The 24,279-nt window shown below is 51.3% G+C and overlaps 1 protein-coding gene across 1 annotated transcript; it reads right to left on the bottom strand.

Annotated features, from left to right (window-relative positions):
• Positions 1-16,249: 16,249 nt before the first annotated feature.
• On the bottom strand, positions 16,250-23,582 carry LOC119103362 (acetylcholine receptor subunit alpha-like 1; the record flags this gene model as incomplete). The annotated part of the gene is given in 5 exon segments (XM_037226874.1): positions 16,250-16,918; positions 17,530-18,363; positions 20,186-20,366; positions 22,146-22,255; positions 23,541-23,582. Coding segments are annotated over 5 exon segments (1,362 nt in total), but the record flags the coding sequence as incomplete, so codon positions are not given.
• Positions 23,583-24,279: the final 697 nt, after the last annotated feature.

The following is a 24,279-nucleotide window of genomic DNA, read 5'->3' as shown; positions in this document are numbered from 1 at the left end:
GGTGCATGATAGAGGGTGAGTGAGAGTGAGGGTGGGTGAGAGAAGGCATGGAGCAATGCCACCCACCCCTTAGGCCACTGATGAGCTACGCCCTTGGACCACAACAACACCTCATTTTGAAACGGCATAGCCTTAATTTCCAAGAAGCACAACATTACAGGGGCCCCGCAAAGGGTCTCAAATTTTCATTTTCGAGAGGCATTAAATTCCAGGAGCACGACTATATATGTGTCTTGTCCGTTTAACAAAATCCTAGATCGCCCCATTCGGCAAAGAAGCACTAAAACCATTATTTCCGACACCACAACCTTTATTTTCAAGAGATGCCCAATTCCAGAGGGCACCACGAAAGGCCGCAAACATTCAGTCCCAAGAGCCACAACAATGCTGTGCCTTCCACCCCGAACGAAATCCTGCGACAGTTCCTTAGGCAAGGTGCACCAAAACCTATATTTCGAGGCATCGTGACCTTTATTTTCAAGAGGGGCTTCTGTGCATTTCACCGTGACACGATTTCTGATTGGTCTGTTCTTTGATGCTCGGCAAAGCGACACAAACATTTTTCCATTTTGGGGAGTCATAGCCTTTATTTTCCAGAGACGCCTAAATTCTAGGGACACAACAAAGGGTCCTAAAACATTTATCTTTACTAGAAACAAATTTAGAAGCAAGAGAAATTGCAATACCTGTGGCGCGTCATTGACAAAATCATGGATCGGCCCATTCGTCGGAGGGATACCAAAACCTTCATTTCACATCACCAAAATTTTGTTTCACTGTAGGGAAACAGTCTAAGCGGGACATTGAAAGGGCCCCAAAACTTCAATTTCAAGCGACATCACAATTTCTTTGCTTTTCATCCTGACCAAATTCGGGATCAACCCCTTTCACAAAAGAGGCACACAAACTTTTATTGTGGAGCATGATATCTATTAGCTAAGCAGGCACCCAATTTCAGAGGACACCACAAAGGGTCTCGCACCGTTTATTTTCAAGTACCAACGAAGTTCAGGGACACCACAATGTTTATGTACCTCCCCATGGGCGACATCCAGGGTCGATCCTTTCGGCGATAGATTGCCAAAACTTTTATTTGAGGCACCATAACCATTATTGTTAGTGGACACCAAGTCCAAACGAGTCGCTTCAACAACCCTATCACCTTTTCAAAGGGCACCAAATCAGGGGTTACACAACTTCTGGCCTTCCACCATGGCGAAACCCTAAGCCGGACCCCTCGTCGAAGAGATACCCGATGCCTTCGTTTCGGGCATAGCGACCTAAATTTTGAAAAGGGACCCTTTTCTAGGGAGGCGCCATGAAGGTCTCCAAACCTTTAGTTTCAAGTGGCGTCAAACTCCGGAGGACACAAAAATTGTCCCATTTTTATTTTCACGAGGAACCATGGACGTCACTAACGGTGGGACGGGGACACGTAAACTACCTTAGGTCTTTAGGTCCCGGGGTCCCGAGTAGCCCTTTGGGCCCGAGGGAACAGCAAATAAGTGTTCGATCGAAGGGTCCGAACGGCAGGCCGGGAGGATGAAGTGATGCGGGGACCATCCAGCATGCAACGCCGAGCACTCCTTCCCGCGCCAGTCTTGCCCCTTGCAGCCTCTTTTCCAAGTCGTGGCAGGACTGAGCCTGCAATCGTTAATCCGAAAGGTCGTGCACTGGTCTGGCCCTTGTGCTGATCAGAGGCCTACAGTGCTCAACAAGGGCCCGTGTCAATAGTAAGCCTACAGTTGACTATGGGCATGTTTGCCGAACTGGGCCAGGAGTGCGATCTCGAAAGTCAAAAGCCTCTCTTGTTGGTCAAGACCTCCTTGGCAATGACAGAAGGCATAATAAATGATGGAAACATTTGTAATCACAATGAGAGATGACCTCTGCCAATCAGGGGGCACGGGACCGAACGATGGGCTCTCCACACCGTTTTAACCAGGAGGCGGGAGCCGATAAGCCGAATCATCGTCTCGGTGCCCATTAGACATTGAACTCCTATGCCGCTCAAGGGATCCTTTTACGGCAGTGACGTGCCCCTGTGTCGACCCTGCGTCAGACGCCGAAGTGAGAGAACATGCATCATTGAGGATGGGACCGGTGCATGATGTATCTCACTGGGGGCCCCCGGTTTGACCAGTGCACCTCTATCCCCGTGACGCCAGAATAGCAGTTGCTAGTTACCCCAGACTGGGACGAAAGGGCCTTCCAACTCCTGACCAGGACGGTTCAGCTATGTGATTTCGAGGTACATTCTCAGAACGGAATTAGGAGTATGAGCATCACAAGCAACCGAGGTTGTGCCATCGCGTCATGAGTCCGTGGTGCTGTACATGCTAAAACGATATGAAAATGCGGAGGAAATTGCGCACAAAATACGTGCATATTGCATGATGCATATTGTGAATGCTACGCATTACAAGATATGTTTCTTTTAAAGCTTTTACTTTTTATGGTACAACTATCTTATAGTTCGAACACATGACGATTTTACGCGCGGGTACGCATTACAACCAATATTTTAGTCTTAAAAATATGGAGCTCATATTGCTAATGCATCGCTCGTGTCACACTCCTCAATAAGCAAGATTTGAATATTTTCATGTGAAAAACACAAAACGTGCTACTCATACTCCAGGGAACTGAACGTATGTTTGACTTAAAAAAAGAACATGGTCAAAAGTCTACGAATTCTAATAGTTTCGCCGCTTTCTGCTACTACCACCAACATTCAAGCATTCGCGCGATGACATGTCACTCGAGTGGCATAAGGAGTTAGGCAATGTGCACAAGTTAATTCTTTTACATTTAACCATTCGTCAGCAAGACAAGCTAGGACTGTGAACAAATAGCGGATGGCCCTTCTCCGGGAAGCGATCCGTTTTCGCATCAAAGCAAGATGCAATATCGGTATCTTAAATTTTCAGAAGCTATCAGACGTCCATCTCGAAACATTACTTAACTACAAACGCCTGTCTGCTGTTCGGTGCTAATCCTCAGGAGAGGAGGTGTGTAGGATGAACGCGGCTAGTGACATTGAGTTAGATTAATATTCTTGTTGTTGAGCACTACAATGCCGATTAACCAGTATCTCCTGATGTATCAAAAGTAGTTAACTCAACGTAATAACTTTGAGCTCATAACACCGAGAAACCAGGAGCTGAAGAACTTTTTTCTTCTATTAAATCCAAATTACGACCGCAGGCAAAAATGTGGGCAAAATTCATCACGGAATCCGTCTCGGAAATAGAATGTGCCAGGTATAAAGGTTCGGCCCCCCTCATGGAAAACACAAAGTTCCACCCGCGCTCGAACCGTATCAGCCTGCCATGCAGGATGCGATACAAGATATGTCCAAACTAGTTTATCAGGTAAAGATTTGAAGACTGTATTTAAAAATTTGGAGCACGGAGCACATGCACCTTACTTTCCCCGACTCTGCGGGAAACGTCTCATCAATATATGCGGCATCATTCGCTGCTATTGTCCATGCCGGCCATCATCAGAGTGGGGGCGGGGCCAAGTTCCTCATCAGTCCAAACAATATCCAGCTAGCCAACCAATGCTCACCGTTAACCTAAGCACGCATGACTTCTGTGCCAATACAAACCACAGCCTATCCACCCGACATAAGAGCACGCTATTACCGCAGTTGCCATACATTGTTCACATTCATGGATGTGACATTGCGTATCAAATCTAGGCCCGGCCCGGTGAATTGGTCTCCATATTCAAATTCACCAGCTTAATCAAGCTCAACAGGCTTAGGTCGAGCCTAATTCTGACCTCATTAATAGTGAGCTACCGGTCAAGCTACCGAAACCGATGAGATTCCGATACCGATGAGCTACCAATACCGATGAGTTGCCGATGCCGATGGCTACCGATACCGATGAGTTGCCGATACTGATGAGTTACCGATACCGATGAGCCACCGATATCGATGAGTTACCGACACCGATGAGTTACCGATACCGATGAGTTACCAACACCGATGAGTTACGGATACCGATGAGTTACCGACACCGATGAGTTACCGATACCGATGAGTTACCGACACCGATGAGCCACCGATACCAGTGAGTTACCGATACCGATTCGCTGCCGGGCAAAGGCCGTCAAGAGCTTGTGATTGCGTCTCTTCCGGCGCCGCCTCACAGGTCGTAACGGAGACACGACGGTCGGAGCGGTGTCGGGAAACTGGGGAGTCATGGACGTGACTGCAGCCCGCCGAGCTAAACAATGGTGGTCGCTGGCGCCCCATGCCGCCCACCGAACCGCCGGCTTTGTCGCAAATTGCCCGGCTTACAGTCGGCTCCACCGAGATCCCCGGCCGAGGCCAGCTCCGAAGGTTTGGCGAGGCATTGTAACTCTATCCCGGTGAGATCTATGTGTCGGGGCTTCTCTGGACGGTTTGGTGACACATTGCAGCGATGCCAGGGTGGAAGAGCGACCTCAGCGGCTGAAACCGCCCGTCTGTCTGTCTTTTGCGTCATAGTATTTGGCCAGTCAATAGCCTTGGCAGCTTCCTTTCCCTTAGCTCGAATGAAATCGGCAGACTTTTTCCCTAGTTTTCGCACAACCCGGTTTATTTCAAGGCGAGACCCGCTGTCTTGAAATACAACATGCTCATTTAAAATCCAATGGTATATCAAACAATTAAAAATACATTCGGTCAACTCAAATATTGGCCTCAGTTGGCACTATAAAAAGTGCAATAAATGACAAATCACTAATGGTTACAATAGCAGGATCCTTCAGTTTATTTTGGCTTTTTTGATGAAGTCCTTTCATTTTTTTTGTTTACTTGCCAAGAGGCGTTGGAACCGTTGTTGACGATTGAATACGCCAACATTATTCCGCATCCGTTGGTAAGGAACTCATCCCATCCAATGCATTTTGAGGCACTGGTCAATGCAAAAGAGTATCTCAAAGTAGTGTTTCATTTCGCGCGCTGCACATCCATCGGCTTATAATGACTCCACAGAATCTACATATGGGCACGCTGTACTTGGATCGCACCATGGCCTGGGGTTTCACCTGCACACTTTTAGCAGCTTCTTTTCATCATTGCCCACGTCCAGTAGTGACCACGAAATGACTGTCTGTACACACAGTATTGCTGGCTAAGCTCATGCCGGACAGCAATTTGGTACCTGCTGCAGCGCGTTATGAAGCTGTCTGAGCTGGCTGACCCGTTCGTGTTGCGTCATCTTGGCACTTGGCCATTCGGCTTCTCCGCACGTCCTGGAGTGCGTTAAATGGCAGCCAGGGTGTTACAGCGGAATACACCAGCGTGTGTTGAATCAGTTGTCGGAATCCTGCCGGTAGAAAAGCCCCGGAGGAGAGGACACGGACGCCGCAATAGCCCGTAACTGGGGTGTTTTCTCGCCGTCCGAGCTTGTTAGCTGGATCAACACGCCGATCAGTAATTTGTCCAATTCACTGGTGGTATTATAGTTCATCCGACCTCGGTTGTCACGCTTGGTGTAAACAAAGCTGCCTGATTGGCCGCAGGCGTCGTAATCTGTCGGCCTGCCCCATGCTCGCTGAACGACCTGATCACGCTGGGAGATCTGATCAGGTTGGACGATCTGGTCAGGGGGGACGATCTGGTCACGCCGAACGATGTGATGTGATCATACCGAACGGCGTGATCACGCCGAACGATCTGACCGTGCTGAGCGAGCTGATGACGCTGAACGAGCAGATCATCCTAAGCAGCTTGGTCACGTTAAACGAGCAGATCACCCTAAGCAGCTTGGTTACAATCCAATCGAGATGAATGATCTTGTTACCCTTAGCAACTTGTTCATATTAGGCAATCCAATCAAGTTAAACAATCTAATCACAGCAAATGATCCGACAAGAGTAAACGTAATCACGACGAATGTTTCAATCACGCTAAACGATCTTATCACTCTAGATAAACAGTTCACGCTAAAGGATCCAATTAAACTGAAAGATCAACTTGGGCCGCGCGGTGCTAAGCGATCCCATCGTGGTGGATGATTCACCAAGCTGAACGCTCTGGTCAGGATGATCGCAGGCAAGTTTGGATTATAACTGGCATGCACGAATTGGCATTATCATTGGCATGACGGACGGCAGTCAGCCTGGCTGGTGGGAGCGCCCCAACATTTAAGGCCGGTCGATGTTTCTGAAAGTTCGTTTTACGTCGCTGGAAGTACTATTCATTGTCGGAATGGGGAGGGGCGCCCCTACCCTTCTGTGATACATGCCTTTGTTATTGCAATGCGAAGGGTTGATCGATGATAGTTGTTTCGTTGTTCAAAATAAGGCAAATATCAGGTCCAACAAACTTCAGCAATAGTATAGTCTATTCGCAACGGAACTCTTTAAACAGGGGTTTTCACTCAGATGTTTGAGCAGGACGAAAGTGAAAGGCATTACAATGTCACTGTGGCTTAGCCCGAACGTTACATGCAAATTACAAACAAACTGGGGAAAATGTTGCAACGTGCATTGCTTATGAAAATGTGCGATAGCTTTGCGCACTTGAATACTGGTGTTGGTTGAGTCTTCAGTTCGGCTAAGTGTTGTTTGCAGCTAGTTGCTTTCCAAATTAAGTTAGTAACCAAACCTACCTTTGCAGACGCTATCATTAGAGAGTAGTTCTTAGTACGCAGGTACACTGTGGTAGATTACTCACAACACACTCTGGCATCAAACAAAGTCGCGTTGCTATGTGCGTAACAAGGATTGAGTGCGGTGTATGTTTCCTGATCGACATCTTGGCCCTCACTAGTAAGATAATGACGCATCATCCAGATGCTTTATTCAACACTCTGCGGCGTTCAATGTTTTTGAGGTTCTTGCGTGCAGCCTGGTCATTTTCTAAACGCCGAGTTCTCTGCTTTGTTCCATCTAGCATAATAACAAGACGAGGTGCGTAAGTGTTCGCCGGCGCAGGGGAACGCACATGCATCAGCTAGTTCAATGCCCACAGTTTTTCGGAGGTAACTTCTGCACTATTTTGCTTATCTTAAAGGAATTATTCCACATTTGTTTGGAGTTTTCAGCTGATACGACCATGTTAAAGAACATTCGATGCAGTTCACAGCCCTGTCCTTCTTAAGACCTAAAACCCTCTAGTTGCTGAGCTATACATCCGTAAACATGTTCAGACTATTTCTTGACTATTTCTCTATTTCAAGATCACTCATGCATGCACGACGCCAAAGGAGCGCCATTTTGATATTGCTAGCCCAATAGCCATGCAACGTTCAAGGTCAACACGAATATAATTGTCGAATCGTTTATGGCGTTCGTGAGCATATATTCAAGATGCAGCGGAATTCATTTAGCTGGCAATCGATGATGCGTAGGCATTGCAAGTTTCAGACACGGATCACGTGTTTTGTTCCACAGCATATCAAGTTGGACATGAACACTAGTTATTACGGGAATAAGGCTCGTAATCGAATAACTTGAGAATAGCGCCATAACCGAGTATGTAAATGCAAGTAAACAACTTAAAATCACTGGTGCGTAGGCAAAAACATCACGGGGCAGGGCCGAGACAGGTAAAAAAAAATACTTGACAAACACGTCCAGCTCCGCCACTGCCACTTTTTGGCGAGTTAAAGTATTTCAGGTGAGTGCAAGGGTGGCAATTTTGCACGGACAGTTTTTCACACCCTTAACGTCATACAAACGCTCCATGACACAATCATAAAATGCCATATTGGGGGAGCAAATTTGCTTAACAGAAATATTTTGTTGTCTAGAGAAGTTTTTCACTTAGAGATATAACGACAGTTCTGAATGTGCTTATTTTATCGTATTTAATGCTCGCTTGAATATCTTCAAATGAGTCACATTCCCTTTAACGCATTACCTGAGTATGCTGCCACTCGGCACCTGACATACAAGCTTCAATCTGATTCGACCCTCTCATTTCCTTTCTCGCTTTATCCTGCACCCTCTCGACGCCTCGCTTGTGCGTCGAAAGCTGTATGCGCCAGCAACGAGTGACCCGAGAGGCCCCCTGGAGGGGACCCCGGCCGGGCGCCCGGCGCACACCGCGCGTTGGGGTCCCTGCACGGACTGGGACTTGGTGGTTGGTCCCCCTGGCGCGTTTATCCTGCCTCACCATTATCCATTCTCCGCCATCACATGCCTCTAAAATAACCATTGCAGGACGAAGGGGGTCTAACCCAAATGTCCAAGCTTCAAGCTTCGCTCATATCACGTCATTTACTCACAAACTCGTTTTTAGGAAGTTGGTGCCTCGTGAAACATTCTCTCTCCGTATGCGCTATATATTCTGCTCAAAAAATTATGAACGCGTGAAGGTGGCGTAATTTGAGCGTCTCCAATGTCTGCGAGCTTTCCTAAGGTTATTCGGGTTACATCTGGTCAAGTAGCAAAAGTGCACGAATTTTCCCTGAAATCCGTTACAGATGAAATAAAAACGATATACACTAATGATAGTGTAGGGGTCATTTCAGGCCAAGGTCAAGTCAGCGCACTTCAGGTCAAGTCGTCAAAAGTGCTCTTTTCCAACTGTACCGATGCACACAAAAATCACAGGCGCAAGGCCACCCAAAGTCATGGTTGTCAGCGGCAATGGAATCACCAAGCAACATTTAGAAGTAAACGAGGTCATGCCCTGACTAATACAAGCTTTTTCGGACATAAAAACGTAATCGCCGGCAAACACGTGGCGTAATCTCGTTTAATCCAGCTTGACGTTGCATTCGTGAGAGGTGCCGCAATGTAACCTTGAGACCACAGGTCTGGCACCATCCTGTCATCCATTTCCCTCGAATGCGATGGGTGTGGGTTGTAAACGGGGACCACTCTCGCTCCTGCGATGCAAAATGTGACAAGACGGGCGAGGTTCGTGAGATTCCGAGCCGTCTGGCTCTGAAGCCAACGTAGCCATGTTGCACAAGCGCAGCTCTGGTGTTATGAGCTCACTTAATCCAACTGTTTGAGCAATTTACGTCAAGCCCCATTTGTTTTCTTGATCAGCTTACTACTATAGTTAATTCAACACAGCACATCCGCGGAATGTTTCCACTCACCTCCAGCTCACTAATCCCCACCATCGCTGTCGACTCTCACCCCGCGAAGAAGCCTCAGGGGTCCCCATAAGGTCCTCCGGAATCACTTGTGAATGGTTTTGAGCACGGTGCTAGCATTTAAGACGGCTGAGTCATTTTTTTTCAAAAAATCGAATAAACTTCACGTATTTGTTGAAGATTCAATTTTGTCACTTGATGACTTATCATCTAGACCACTTCCTCAATTTTTTCTTTTTTAAAAGATTTGATCCGAACTCTTTGGAACGGATGGATTTCTGGGATCAGAGCTCATGCTAAGCAGTGGTTGTTGTGTGAGGCCTGACCCCTACCACCCGGTCGCGCAATTCCATGTCAACGGCAGAATTTGGCGGCGAAAGCTTAACGTGCCGTAATGCTCGGCACGGTCCGCCCTGCCCTCTGACGTTAGCTGACCTTCAGCGCGACCGCTGCCATAGGCCGCAGGCCATACCAGTCGAGGGCAACTAGCGAGCGCCCGTGGACTCCGTGGCGGGGCGGGTCCGTTTTCCGTGGCCTCAGTTTGCTTAGATGTCGAGATCTAGGGGAGGGAAGGGTCTCCTCCCCTCCCCTCCCCTCGAAGAGCGAAGGCGAAATGGCCGGAGGGCGAGAACCCATGCCTTTCTTTTCCTAGCTTACATTTCCCGCACACATTCTGCTGCATTTCAAGACGAGAGCAGGCAGCGGTCAGTCAGAGCTGGCTGAGCTGGCCGGCGTGCTGCCCCCGTCAGACGCAGACCGGAGCGCCGCTCGCCCGGAGCGGGCCTGCTAATGGCACCACCGGACGGGCCGCTCGAGCGCCGACGCCCGCGCAGACCGCTGTTACAGCCGCTGGGAGTGCTCGTCTGAACCAGGCCCGTCGCGGTACGATGATCCAGCAGCATCTCAAGCAGCGAGGCGTGGGAGCACACCTCTTGCGACCGTATATAAAGTTCGTGGAGGACGGCCTCTCCAATCTTTTCCGGCTAAATATATCACGAGTAAGTTTGGTCATTACGTTAGATTCTAGCTGCTACACGGTGTCTGCTGCAGTTATGCAAATCGTAATGTAATCACGCGCACAACACATCGAGACAAATGGACTTTTGCATCGCAAATGGTCAGTTTCGTGTTATTAGAGATATTTGTCTTGACAGGCTATTTAGCCAAAGCAACTGAACGAGGCAGAAGGCAAGCAAACAGTTGTGTAACAAGACCAGACAATCTGGAATATTTGGAATCACGGTGATGGCAAACACAGACCAAACACAACAACAGTAACAAAGCTAAAGTAGGAAACCTGTGAACAAAAATAGCGCTTGATGTCACCAGTGGCGTAACACAGTTGGAAAATGGCGTCAAGGAACCTACACTCGGGGCCGAAAAGCAGAGCTTTGTTCGCATTCGATGCCGATACTAGGCCAGCGCCTGCGACCCCTCTGACAACTATGACACGATACAAGGCGAGAGGGGACGATACAAGACGAGACGAAACGAGACGAGACGAAACGGAGACGGAACAAGACGGGACGAGACAGCACGCAAACGAGCTCAGCGCTTCCGCCGTCGTCTCCGAGCCATGTCGCCGCCGCCATCCTAGAGGCTCTCGTGTAACGGCCGCCAAAGTCGGCCCAATAAATCGCCCCGGGCGAGTAACGACCTGGGTGATCGGGAGAGGCGAGCACCGGTCGAGCACAGATCCGGGGAACGCTGGGCACCGACCTTGCGCCCGGCTCGACCAGCCGCTCGGCCAGCGACTGGCTTTGCTGGCTGGTGTAAAGGGTTGGGGACGACTCGGCCGTATTGGTGGATGCGACATGGACGTGTAGTTTCGGCAATCGCGAGTAGTGCCATCTTCATATCCCAGATGGCGCTTACGATCACCCGGGATGGTCACACGCAAGCGCAGTAAGTCCCCAAAAGGTCGCGACTTTGGTACATCTGACTTTGATCCCTCCAAGGCCGATGTCGGATGCGCCACCATGCCCATCGGTGATCTCGTGTCTTGATGGCTTCAGTAGATTGACTTGCATAACTCGATACTCAGACGACGGCTACCTACGCCCGTGTTTGATCGCCAACTGCGTGCTCAATTGATCGCCAATTGATCGTGATCAATTGATCGTGATCTGAAATGATCGCCAATTGCGTGCGTGCCAATTGCGTGATCGATCGCTGCCATATACAACACCACGCCATGTGCTGACTTCACATCCATTTCTCCTTGAATTCCGAAGCAAAAAGTGGAAAAGCCTTTTCTAATAACCTCGATAAGTGCAGCGACCATATCCTATCAAAAATCACACTTAACGTCGTCCTGTTCCCATGCCACGTGAAAAGCAATTCACAGCATAGTTGCAATAAAACTTTTCGCTTCGGGAGTTCTTCAGACCTGATCCCCATATCTATTCATGCTTCTTTTGAGACTGCGGCTCGGTTATGGACTTAAGTACAGGGTAGCCGCTGGATGTAAAGCATCGGGCGATTGATGGGCGACGGCCGACCACTGCTCCGTTGATGTCTCTGGCCATTCCAGACTATCAAGACCTGTGTTATAAAAGAGGCCGTTAGCTGCCAAGGCTGGCTTCCGAGCCTGCTCGTTCTTGTAAGGTTAAATAGAATTGTCACTTTACTGACTTTCGTGGCAGGGAAGGGGCACAGCAATGCAGGAAAGTGCTCTTAATTATTTGAACATAAGCTCATAGACACATTGTCATTAACATCATGTCCATCTTATACCGAACAGTGTCACGCAGCTACCTAATGCTGTTATGACGTCAACTCATTCATATGATAAGCCAGCCTGCAAGTGTTTGATTACTTTTGCATCTGATCACAACACGATTGGAAAAAAGGACAATTTACTGCAATGTGTGAAAGCTTTTAAGAGTACAAGGTGGCCGAGATTAAGGTAACACTCGTGTTTTCCTCAGCGATGGCGAGTGTATTTGTCGCACGATCGCGACTGTGGGGATTCTGTTCGACTGCCCATCGGTGATTCCGGACCCACCAAATTGTGACGATGAAAGGTGCTTCAGATGGCCCTTGGCGGTCCAGGGGGCGCAACAGCTGTACCTACTGCAGGCAGTAGACTGTCGACTGTCCGGTTTATAGTGATAGTCAAACCTGACAATTTTGGGAAGGGGATATCCCTGGTTTTGAACATTTCATCATCTTCCTTCGAGCGTGCCAGCATTTTAGTGACCCCCTGAACGAAGAAATTCAGGTTTTTGTGTGTCTATTGTGTGTTCACCCGAAGTAAGGGTTTGCCTTCACCAATGTTTGTTAGAACTAAGGGTTTGCCTTCACCAATGAGCATCAGAGTAGCGTTCGATGGCGTTTTGAGCGACAAGGAATGGTCAATGACCAATGGCCAATGGCCAATGGTCGAGCTACGAGAACGTTGGGACTGCAGTGAAAGCCGTGAACGAGGCCGAACATGTATTCGTAGCATTTTGCCCCTGCAAGTGTTTTGAATTCGGATGTAACTCTAGAAAACACAGCTGACTTTGTTGCAGAAGAGTCCGAATTATTTGCCTGCATGCCGCTTCCTTATTTCAATAAGCGTTTTATCAGGCCCGTGGAAGCACGGCGAAAATCACTGTGAAATAGGAGATCTTATTCTATGACCTACAAACAAATGTCAGACACCGTTCAAATAAATGAAGAGCATTCTACGAGAACAAGGGACATCTTAAAACAGCTGCAAATGTTTTCTCGTGTGATTCCAAATTAATGGTGATAAGCTTTGGATGCATGACATTCGAAATATCAACTCTGTTAGTAGATAGTTACACCCCTCTGTTGGTTAACGCCACCGTAAAAAGTCTCGCCGTGATCACATTCATGCAAATCGTGACAAGTTGGCCACGCAATCCAAAGCCGTGAAAGAAGAATCACACGTCGTACTAGTGCATCAGTAACAGTTTAGGAAATACGCTCGTAGAACAAATGTCCGCCAAGCCCTTCAACGCCCTGTCCAGCGTAACTTCTACCTGCTACGTGTTTCAGGTCAGAGTTGTGGACACAGTAGAGTTTGCGCTGGACAGAGCCCTCAAGGCTGCCATCGCCACTCGCTCATCGCGGTGCCGGCTCTTCACGCGGCGTCGAGGCGGAGACAGCGTGCGGCTGGACGGGCCGTCCTTCTGGGAGCCTCAGCAGCGGTTAGTGCGCAAGCCGTCGGCTGTCTGGAGAAGTGGAAGCCCATGGTGGAGGAACGGTGCGCCGCGCTTCTCCACGACTTGGCGTCTTCGTCCACATCCAGAAGACCGTGCCGTCTCATCGCGGGTGGACATGGAGCTGGTCGAACCACTGCACGGTGGAAGATAGGCTGTGCGCCCAGACCAGGCTGAAGACGTCACACACTCGCTGCCTGAGACGGTTAAAGTGAGGGACGTGAGGTGAACTCTGGTGCAACCACAACCCGCAGCGCCCCTGGAAGAGAGGCCAGCACTCGAACAGCAGAAACTCGGCTAAGCTCGGCGGACATTCGTCCGTGCCGAGTCGGCCCAGGCATTTTGCCATCGCCGAACAAGGCCTCGTGCAGCTTTTAGGCAGTGGCCGTGTGTTGGAGCTGTTTGGCGAGTCAGTTGGGACATGCGGCAAATGGCAAGCAATGCGTACCGTTGTAGATGGAGACAGCTCACTGGGTGCGCGTCGCTCACGATGCGTGCGATCATGACGTCCCGCTCGTTACACGTCGGCCGACAGGTTGCTGATACCCTCAGCAACAATATTCACGACTGTCAGCATGATTGTGAGTTGGGTGTATTGGTTCGCTTCGCATATGACAGCACAGGAAATCAATGGACAACCAGACGAGACCATAAGCCGGTTCACGAAAACACACTTTGGCATTCAGTTCCTATTGAGCTAGTTCGCATGTATCATTAAGTGGTAAGCTCCGGGAGAAACGCATCGACACCACTGAACACTGTAACGCCCACCTTACCAGCCATCGCGTTCAAGGAGCACACCTTTTGTGTCATGCGTCGGGGTGCAGAAAGAATTACACAGTAACACTGAATCTCTTGAGGGCGCCGTGAGTCGAGGACACAAGGCAATGCAGTCCTCCGTGTACGAGAGGCGCCTTTCGAAATGGCGAAAACCAAAGATTTAAATGTGTCAAATTATCCATCGCGTTTAGCACAGCACCGCACTCCCTTCTGTCGTACTATCTCAGTTTCTATTTTTGGCAAGGGCCACTTGCTGACCGAGTGGTTTCCCACAATCGGCGAGTCCGCCGCGTCCATCAGCGACAGTGGTGCGTTTAGCGGGTCGGCTGAGTTGCAGTGGCGAGGGACCGACTGCACCCGTCTTCCATCCCACTCAGAGCTACACCAACACCAGGGACCTCGCCAGACTGCCACGGATGCGGAAACATCGGGCAATCGAGCACAAACTGACACTAGGGCGACTCAAGACTGGGCGCGGCGAGCGGAGCGATCTTCAACAGCGATAAGCAGTTGATCGACACCTTGCGGGCTTATTGTCAGTCTGCCGTCCGCGCCGCTGCCGTCCGTAGCTCGCGTGCTGCACCCACGATTGCCTGCGGCCGCCATCTAGTCGCGTCTTGTGTCTGAGCGCTGGGAAAATACCGCGGCGGATGCCCTCCGGCGGCGGGGAAGACCGAGTGGTAAACAACCTGTTATGTACCCGACTACTGGCTGATTAACCCCACCGGCGACGAGGCAGACGGCTCCCGGTGGAGGTCGATAGAGATAGGGGGGGGGGGGGGGGGGGGGGGGGGGGGGTCGGCGCCGCCTGTCTCTCACGTGACGCCACACTGACCTGTGCCGAGGCAGACTGGAGCCGAGACAACTGGCCGCTGATGATGCTAACGACATTGTTCAGCGCACTGGATTGTTCTTATCGCCGGGTCGGCAAGGACAAGCATGTTGTAACTTGAGCCAGACGTAAGTAAGAACATTTGAAACAAAGCACGGAACGTTTAAATCAGCTAAAGCGTACGGTTACAGTGCAGAAGCATGCATTCTGCTCGAGCCTCAAGAAGAGCAGAGCAAACGGGTTGTACAGATAGATAAAAGTCCATTTCATGCCTGCATGATCACCTAGGGATATAAATTGGTAACATTTCTGGAATGCACGAAACTAGGATAGGCAGGAGCGAAACCCATTGTACGCCATCAGGTCTCTGGAAATAGCCGAAATATTTTGCTACGGAAGCGTGCTTGTTGCGCCATCATGTGCCTATTTGTCATTTTATGCTCACAAACCGAGCTTCGTCATATCAAAATTGGCAAATCCTTGAAGTACCACAGGCGCGAAACGGCAGTTACGTACATGGTAACCGAAAAAAAACGCCTCGGGGTCGAAACTTGCCGGAAACGTCGCTAGAAATGACGACATTCCGTGAGTTTCACCCCCCGCTTATCCCAATTCTCGTACCTTTCATATTGTGTACCAAATTGAGTCCCTGACTAGCTTTGATCGCATGGGATGGGAAAAACAGGTCCTGAGTCGTGCGGTAGAAACCGAGACTAGCGCTTCTGAGAGCCACCGTGTGAAGTGTAATCATACCGCTTTTTGCACCAGAAGTTGGTAACAACCAGTCACAGGTTACTCGGTACTTCCTAAGGAAATGTCATCTACCGCAGGCATTCCGACAGTAGATATATGCTAAGAAGAGCAATGCGTGCCATTATTTAATGATTGCTCCGGAGGTAGACCGTTTGGTAATGCAGTGCACGTAACGGCTACCTTCGATATTCAAACTTCATTCCAGCCATATTTAACACAAAGGGTCTTTTACTTGCCTTGGAAATGGTACGAAACGCACTGTACGTCCGCCAGCCGATGATGCCCCACCTTCCAGCCTGTCCCAGGGAGGAAGAGTCTGCCAGCTGGAGACGGGCTGGCTTGGCCGCGCGCGGCGGTGCCGAGCTGCAGCACGCTTGACCGCCAGGAGCGGTGCTGGAGGTAGCACCCGCGCCGGCGGTGTCGAGCTGCAGCACACGTGACCGCCAGGAGCGGTGCTGGAGGTAGCACCCGCGCCGGCGGTGTCGAGCTGCAGCACACGTGACTGCCAGGAGCGCTGCTGGAGGCGGTGGCCGCGCCGGCGGTGCCGAGCTGCAGCACACGTGACTGCCAGGAGCGGTGCTGGAGGTAGCAGCCGCGCCGGCGGTGCCGAGCTGCAGCACGTGTGACTGCCGTTGCCGAGCTGCAGCAGCACTGCCAGGAGCGGTGCTGGAGGTAGCAGCCGCGCCGGCGGTGCACGCGTGATCGCCAGGGGCAGCGGTCGCCACGCTCCGAGCCGGGTGGTGCCGGACTGAGCGTGCGTCGGCCCACACCGCTCCTGGCATCGAGCCTGCGCCACCGGCCGGCCCCGAGCTGACGCTGGAGTTGATCGGCGTTCCTGAACTCATCGGCCGGACCGTGCGGCGCACTCGATCGGACTCGCGGAGCGCCTACGCCCATCTAGTCCAGCATTTGCTACAACGCATTGGGAACACCAATGGGTTTCGTTTGGCACTCATGATGTCGTTGACACAGTGTCGGGTCCTTGAGCCCAGTTGAGCCAGAATAAGTCAGGGCGCGGGGGTGCGCCAGGCGACATTCTTCGCCAGCAGCCAGCAGGACATGTGGAACATTCACCCTACGATCGTAACTATCACATCTCACACGGGCTGCGGCCGGCGGCGCGACTCTGCGCGTCACTCCTCCGGCCCCATGGTGTTGAGGTCGGCACGCGCCACTTTCGACTTGAGTCGGTCGATGGGGGTCGTGTTGTCGTAGAGCGACGGCGCCTGCAGCAGGATGGCGCACGTGCCTATCACGCAAGCCAGAGAGAAGATCCAGAGGAAAAGCCGGTCCAGCACCATGGCCACGTATTGCCAGTCGGCCTCGATCTGAAGCAGAGAGCCCCCAGTCAGTGACCGTGTCAGAGGCACGGGGGTCAGAGTCCAGCACAGCCGGCTGCCATGAACCCAGAATGGAGTACTTCTTTTCTCCTGTTCGATGTCCCGTCCTCACAAATGTTTCCTTCCTCAAATATTGAAGCATCACGGTAAGTGCAGTAATATCCGTGGGACCTACGAACGCAGCGGCTGCTAACGTAAGCGATGCAAGATGAGCCTAAATCCAACCGTAAATCCAACCAACCGCAACACCGTGCATCCGTCCCGTTCACTTTTGAGGCCCGATAATGTGTGGTCGGTCTGGCACACGGGCCGCCAGGGGCCCTTTCTGGATCCTCGTCATGTGTCGGGCAACAGCGGGTAAATGAAGAGAGACGTCGACTGGAAGCTTGCGTCACCTTTAAAGGAGCACCTAAGGCGATTTATATTAAAACTAAGTTAAAGTCATGCTAGATCATGTCCCAATAACGTCGCGACTTTTTTGGTAATGCCGTTTTCTTTCAATAATTCAACTTCAATATACTTTACCCTGCATGGCTCAATTCCTGATATCCGTGGTTCAAGGCGCGAAGCATTTGACCCGGGCGCCACGTTCGACTCACATCTTCGTAGGTGTCCTTGTTCTTCATGTGCTGCGCGATGGTGCGCACGCCCATGATGGCGTTCTGGACGCGATAGTCGAGCCGGCTGCCGCCAGGCGGCGTGGCCGGCGGCGCGTGGTGCGCGCAGAAGCCGCCCTCCAGCGGCGAGGCGAACGGCAGCGCCAGCCGGTCGCCGACGCTGGCGTCGCCGTAGCGCTCCAGGTCGTAGCGGCTGGGCGGCGCCGGCAGCTCCAGCTCAGGGAAGGTGGACTCGTCGCCGTCCGGCTCCGGCTCGTCGTCGCCCTTGTCGGGCCGCACGACCAGCAGCAGCGGCGGCAGGTAGTGGATGAAGAGCCGCCGCATCCAGCCCGACATCTTGTGCGTGCTCGGCGAGCGGAAGTTGACGTTGAGCACGCAGATGGTGGACATGACGGACAGCGTCACCAGGATCATGGTGAACAGTAGGTACTTGCCGAGTAGCGGCACCGTCAGCGACGTCGGTGGGATGATCTCGGCCAGCAGCAGCACGAACACCGTCAGCGACAGCAGGATCGAAATACACAGCGACACCTTCTCGCCCGACTCGGACGGCAGGTAGAACACGAGCACCGACAGGAAGCTGATGCCCACGCAGGGGATGATGAGGTTGACGGTGTAGAAGAGCGTCTTCCTGCGCAGCGTGATGTTGAAGTAGATGTCGGGGTAGGGTTCTTCGCAGCAGCTGTAGTAGCGTTCGCGTCGCTGCGCGGGCACCGACATGACGTCCCACTCGACGCTGATGTAGTAGTCGTTCAGGTCGATCCCGTAGTCCACGTAGTTGGAGTCGGGCGTCTGTTGCAGGTGCTGCAGATCCAGCTGAAACGGAATAGCGTGTCCGTCATCCCTGCGAAGACGCGTGAGGCAGACCCGCTAAATACGGACGGTGGAGGGGAGGGGAGGCGAGGCGAGGGGAGGGGTGGCTGCTCCCTGTATTTGACAAAATGTCCAGTTAAGCATGTGCGTCCAGGAAGTGCTCATGGGTAGCATTGCCAGTGATGTACGGTAGGTCAATGATGCAGGTCCAGGCCCTGGAGCGCTGTGGGGGAGATGTGTGGTAAAAGATACGGTTGTCAAGCCCCAAACGCCCCAGAGGAAACCCGCTTTACTGCTCCCGCAGTCATAAATGGCATCCTTTGTGTACTCGTTTAAACAGGGCCAATCGCAACTACGTCTCCTAAGTCGCGCTCAATTATTACCATGGCTTGAGATATTGGCTGCCGTCGCTGAATCAATCTACGCCGGCGAATACTTAATAGGCCATGCAACCAACTACGCCACATGAGACCGGTTTATCCAGAGTTTGAGAGGAACATTAGAGGCTTTCTTAGCAGTGAATTCCGCCGAGACGCATGCCAAAAGCCCACTTCAAGTTTCAGAATCACGTCCACGTAGCCATAAGCGCAACTTTCGGAGGCTTCGATGGGCTTCTTGCAGACTGGGACAGTGCATGCGTGTCTCGCTCTGCACGACAAAGCCTGAAGCCGCTGAACTATACGTGAGCATCATGTCGACATGGACAGATTAATGGTTTGATGACCTTTCTGAGTTTATGCATACAGCCGGGCTCCTGTCAAGGGCAACATATTCTTTGTTCGCCCCTAAATCCATCCCCCACCTGGTACACGTTGAAAACCTCTTCCACTTGGCGATTATCGCAGAGCCCAGCCTTGACTCAGCGGGAAAAGACTACCCTTAAAGAGGAGATAGCTAGCTAAGTCGCGCCGACGCCACCTGGTGTCCAGCCCAGCTGCGGCGGCGGCTCCCGAGCCGTCGGCCGGAGGCACCTCCAGCCCAGCTGCGGCGGCGGCTCCCGAGCCGCTGACTGACGGCCGAGTGGGACGCCTCCGGCCCAGCTGCGGCGGGGGCTCCCGAGCCGTCGACCGGAGCCGCCTCCGGCCCAGCTGCGGCGGCGGCTCCCGAGTCGTCGGCCGGAATCGTCTCTGCGGGCCCGTCAAGTGCCGCCGGCGCCTGGGCGGCGCGGGCCCGTCGACAGCTGGGAGGCCGGGGGTGCAGCCCCGTCTGATTTGTGGGGCGGACCGGCGCGGGCCGGATCGATGGCAGCGCGGTGACGGCTCTCGTGCCGCAGAGGAGGTCACAGGGGTCTACAGACCGACTGCCAACTGTACGAACCGTCTGGATCGGAAGACACGGCAGGAGTCCGCCGTGCGGAAGTTACCCAGGTCTCCAGGATAATTGATGTCTTGTCCGTAGCACGGGTGTGGCAAGAAGCGGCCCCCAACGAGACAAATAAAATTCGCTGAGCATTGACACACGCTGCGCAAATCGAACGGCTTCGTTACAATAAAATGAAGCTGATTGATGGCATGTTTTCCTAAAAGCATTTCAGCCGACAGCAGAATAGATACATGGGCGGAAAAGCTGGAGTAAATCATGCCGAATGAGACGGTCTACTTCCAAAGCTTTCAGCCCACACACCAAATTGCGTTTGTATAAAATGCCATCGGGCTCCTAGAGAAGCTTGGAAAGAAGCTTTAGGGCTCCTTCGTGAATCGCCAGTCGACTTCTAATCAACAGCAATAGTGCGACTAAGCAATTTAACTCATCTTCGGCCATTCGTGCGCATGTGTGCGCTGACAAGTAAAGCCCCGCTTGCCGTTCACTGGGCACTCTAACACACCATGTAGCCATCGTACGTCCAACTTCCGAACTTCATGAAGCACGTCTGCTCATCGAAGGGGAAGTACTCGACGTCGATCTCGCAGTAGGACTTGTAGATTGCAGGTGGCTTCCAAACCACACGGCCGGTGAAGTTCAGGATGGCCTTGGTCATGATGGTCACCTCGTAGTTCCCGTCCGCGCTGTGAAAGCATGGCAGACGTCAGCTGATGTCCCATTCACGTATCACTGGCCGCATTTCGGCTGCCAGTGATGTGGACCATGGGTAAGATGGAGTAGCACACAATAGAGCAGTGCTCACTCGGCATTCCGTACAGGTCGTGGCCTTCCCACTCTGTGAATAAATAATACAAGTTGTTTCTGTTCTTAGAAATGGAGTGAAATAAATAAATCCGTATAAAATAAAATAATCCGTAAAATCCGTAAAAATAAACAAATCCGTCCCGGTGGCTCAGTTGGTTAGAGCGCCTGCATTCCGACCCACCGATCCGTGGCGGGATGGGTTCGAGTCGCTTTAGGGCGCTCGCTATTTGCCCTTGGCAGGTATGGCCCGCGGCCGGTGGCAGCGGTCGCGCTAAAGGTCAGTTGACGTCAGAGGGCAGGACGGACCGTGCCGAGCATTGCGGCACGTAAAGCTTTCGCCACTAAATTCTGCCGTTGCCTGGAACTGCGCGATCTGATGGTGGGGGGTCAGGGCTCACACAACAAGCACTGCTTAGCGTGAGCGCTGATCCCAGAAACCCATCCATTCAAAGGATTCGGACCAAATTTATAAAAAATAAAAAAAAATAAAAAGAAGAAAAGAAATGGAACGTTTGTTGTCTAAAATGACATCATCTTTGTATTAATACGACAAATATAAATGTTGATTATCAATGCGCAGAATGCTAGTTGCATAGAATGGCTTGGCGTATTTCAGTTGTCAAATCCATTGCCATTGTCTGTGCATTACGATGAGGGGCACATGTAATGCGCAAATAATTTCCACTGTAAGTAATTTCCACTGTATGCTGTATGTGTCTTGCCGGGTTCTTTTGTTTGACAAGTTAACATATACATCCGAATCTTGACACTTTTCGTTTGTATCTTGATCAGCTGATTAAAGGCCTCCTGCATTTCAGAGATGTAATGAAACACATTCAAGATTGATCATTAAGAGCTGTACAAACAAATAGCACGGCGTGCCTTTCGTAGCGTCGCAAACAAGCAGGTGAGCGACCAAACAGCTGCAGTAGCATAAGATGTTAAGGAGAGGGCGACAGACAGGGTAGTGTTCGCGCTACATCGCTGGTCCCCACTCGCATCACGGTCGAGGCATGTCCGAGTGCGATTCGGTTGCCGTCTTGACTCGACATTTTGACTCGCACGAACCTTCAGAACAGCCTAAGTTAGAGAACTCCCGGGTTTTTCCGCATCAGCATGCCTCACTTTCTCTCTTGTAACACTACGAAGGGAAGGTCACTCTATTTACACTGGATCTGAACGTAAATATTGAAGAATGTGTACATCTAGCTTAGACACCTTTTGCACTGATTGTGGTCGACCACAGCATGCAGGCTTGTTCAGCTGTCTATCACACGCTTCAAAACGACTTAACGCATTAGAACAAATGCAGTTTTAACACTGTTCTTGATAAGCAGAACTCGTTGGCTTTACTGAATGCTGAAAACCACGACAAGAAGACCGTAAAACGCAGATGAATTCTGTGGTTTTGGATTTCTAATTGAGATACTGTTGTGCAGCTTTTGGGTACTTTTCCTGAAGCTTTGTAAGAAAAGGACAGCTGAGACATTCATATTAGTATATTTTGGTCTGATTATCACTGAGCACTATTCACGGGAGAACATGAAACATGCATTGCTTGCTGTTGCTGATAACTGCCATCTTTTATTGGGCCGCGCGAGCATAAAATAAGCGTCAAAAAACTACGACCGCTAGAAGTAACGATCTCGCACACTAACTTGTTGTAGAGCACTATGTCCGGCAACCAGATGTGCTCCGAAGGCACGTGCAATGTCTGCACCCCACCATACTCGGACGGATCCCACGCCAGCTTGTAGTCGTTCCATTCCTGTCGAATATAGACCCAGCGCGATCATGGGCTTGTGGGCAATGCGAGTTGACGAACGAGATCTTGACACGGTAAAGTAAAATAGAAAGCTGAGTCCTGTGCTGACTGTTCGGAACGCAGAAACAGCCAGGGAATACGAAACTTCTCCACGCACACTCGTCAGAGAACTTCTCCACGCATACTCGTCAGAGAACTTCTCCACGCACACTCGTCAGAGAACTTCTCCACGCACACTCGCCAGAGAACTTCTCCACGCACACTTGTCATCCGCTGACGCCAACCTGTAACAACGCCATGGCGTAGACTGGGAACAACATGGCGAAGACCGAGAACAAAATGACGTTGCGTGCCATGGCATAATAGCCCGTTGCCCCTAGTTATAAGCTTTTATTACACATTCATACGACATACATTTAAGGGATGAGACTGAACGCTCAACAGTAGAATTTGCATAATCCCGGCGTTAACCAGCCCATGTCACCAAGTAGAATATCAGGGAAATGCTGCTTGAACACTTCCGTATGGTTCAGCAGTGTCGGCGCATTGTTAATTTTGTCCGGAGAACGGGACACGCTGAAGAAGACGAAGGCACAGTCACACGCTGCAGACCTATCACGAAACACTCACGCTCACACGCATGACGTTAAAACGCTAAGCGCACCTACCCACGCCTTAAACACGTATCACGGCCAGACGAAACGGTGGAGCGGCATGGCAAAATCATAAACGCATTAACGCCCTGCGTGGTCCAGCAATGTCACACTCGGTCCTGTTCTTCACATCGACGGGCATCCTCCATCCCCATACGATATACAAAATAAGGTCTGACCTATGTCCTCAGATGAGCAGACAGTCAAACCCACATATGCAATCTGGCGCAAGTGAAAACGGACCGCAGGCGCTTAGGCCGGCTTCGCAAGCCGCGGGGAGGCATCCTATTAGGTGGGTCGGAGCAAACGGAACCAGGAGGATGAAGCAAAATCAGAAGTAATGTCATAACGAGGAAGAGATTGGCGTGAAAATGTGTATACCAGTTTGACCAAATTTAAAGGAAACCAAAAACACATCCACTTTTTAACAACAGACCAAAACGAATAAAGCTTAATAGTGATGAGAGATGCTGAGCCGAACTTTAGCCGGTGGCATTATCAAACAAGCCGCATTTTCTGCACCGCTGCTGCACTTTACGTCCAAAATACACCCCGGTGGCAGCTGGCTGCTCCAATAACGATCAGCCGCGCAGTGCCATCAGCCAGCCTAGCAGAGCTTGCCAGCGATTGCTTACCTGTTCCACCCACACATTTGTCGTCATGATTTGACTCTTCATGTTCTGAAAAGGGCAAACGTATATAAGAAAAGGCTAAGCTCGACCGCTGCGCGGCACGACTGCAACGTGATGCCGATCCAAGAGAAGGAGAGGAAATACGGAGCCGCAGTCGGCCTGCTGAGGAAGTCCACACACTATTTTGAACACTCGACCGACCTGAAAGAATTTGACGACTCTCCGAATTTGAGTGCTCGTGATATCAAATGCAACGGCCACAGGTGGTCAGGACGAGCGGGCCCAGCGCACGCCACATCGCCCCGGGCGAGCGAACCCAGCGTACACCACGTCGCCCCGGACGAGCGGACCCAGCGCACGCCACATCGCCACGGGTGAGGGGACCCAGCGTACACCACATCGCTCCGGGCGAGCGGACCCAGCGCACGCCACGCGGACCCAACGCACGCCACATCGCCCCGGGTGAGCGGACCCAGCGTACACCACATCGCTCCGGGCGAGCGGACCCAGCGCATACCACATAGTCACAAGCGACCTGAGTCAACCCAGTCGCGATCCCGTAGGTCACGACGTGTGTGTGGCGACATGGCGTGCCGAAGATGGTCAAATGAGAATTACGACACGTGACGGCACAGAAAGCCTGCCTGACGAAGAGACCAAGCGGCAGGTGGTCTAGTCAGCAGCAGAGATTTCCACTCAGACCCCAGCTTATGTCTACAATCTGTTATCATCGGTCACCGGT

Source organism: Pollicipes pollicipes, unplaced genomic scaffold, assembly GCF_011947565.3.
Source record: "Pollicipes pollicipes isolate AB1234 unplaced genomic scaffold, Ppol_2.1 Scaffold_5724;HRSCAF=6776_pilon_pilon_pilon, whole genome shotgun sequence".
Lineage (NCBI taxonomy): Eukaryota > Metazoa > Arthropoda > Thecostraca > Pollicipedomorpha > Pollicipedidae > Pollicipes > Pollicipes pollicipes.
The sequence above is the reverse complement of the archived record's forward strand: the minus strand, read 5'-3'. Positions and strand labels throughout refer to the sequence as shown.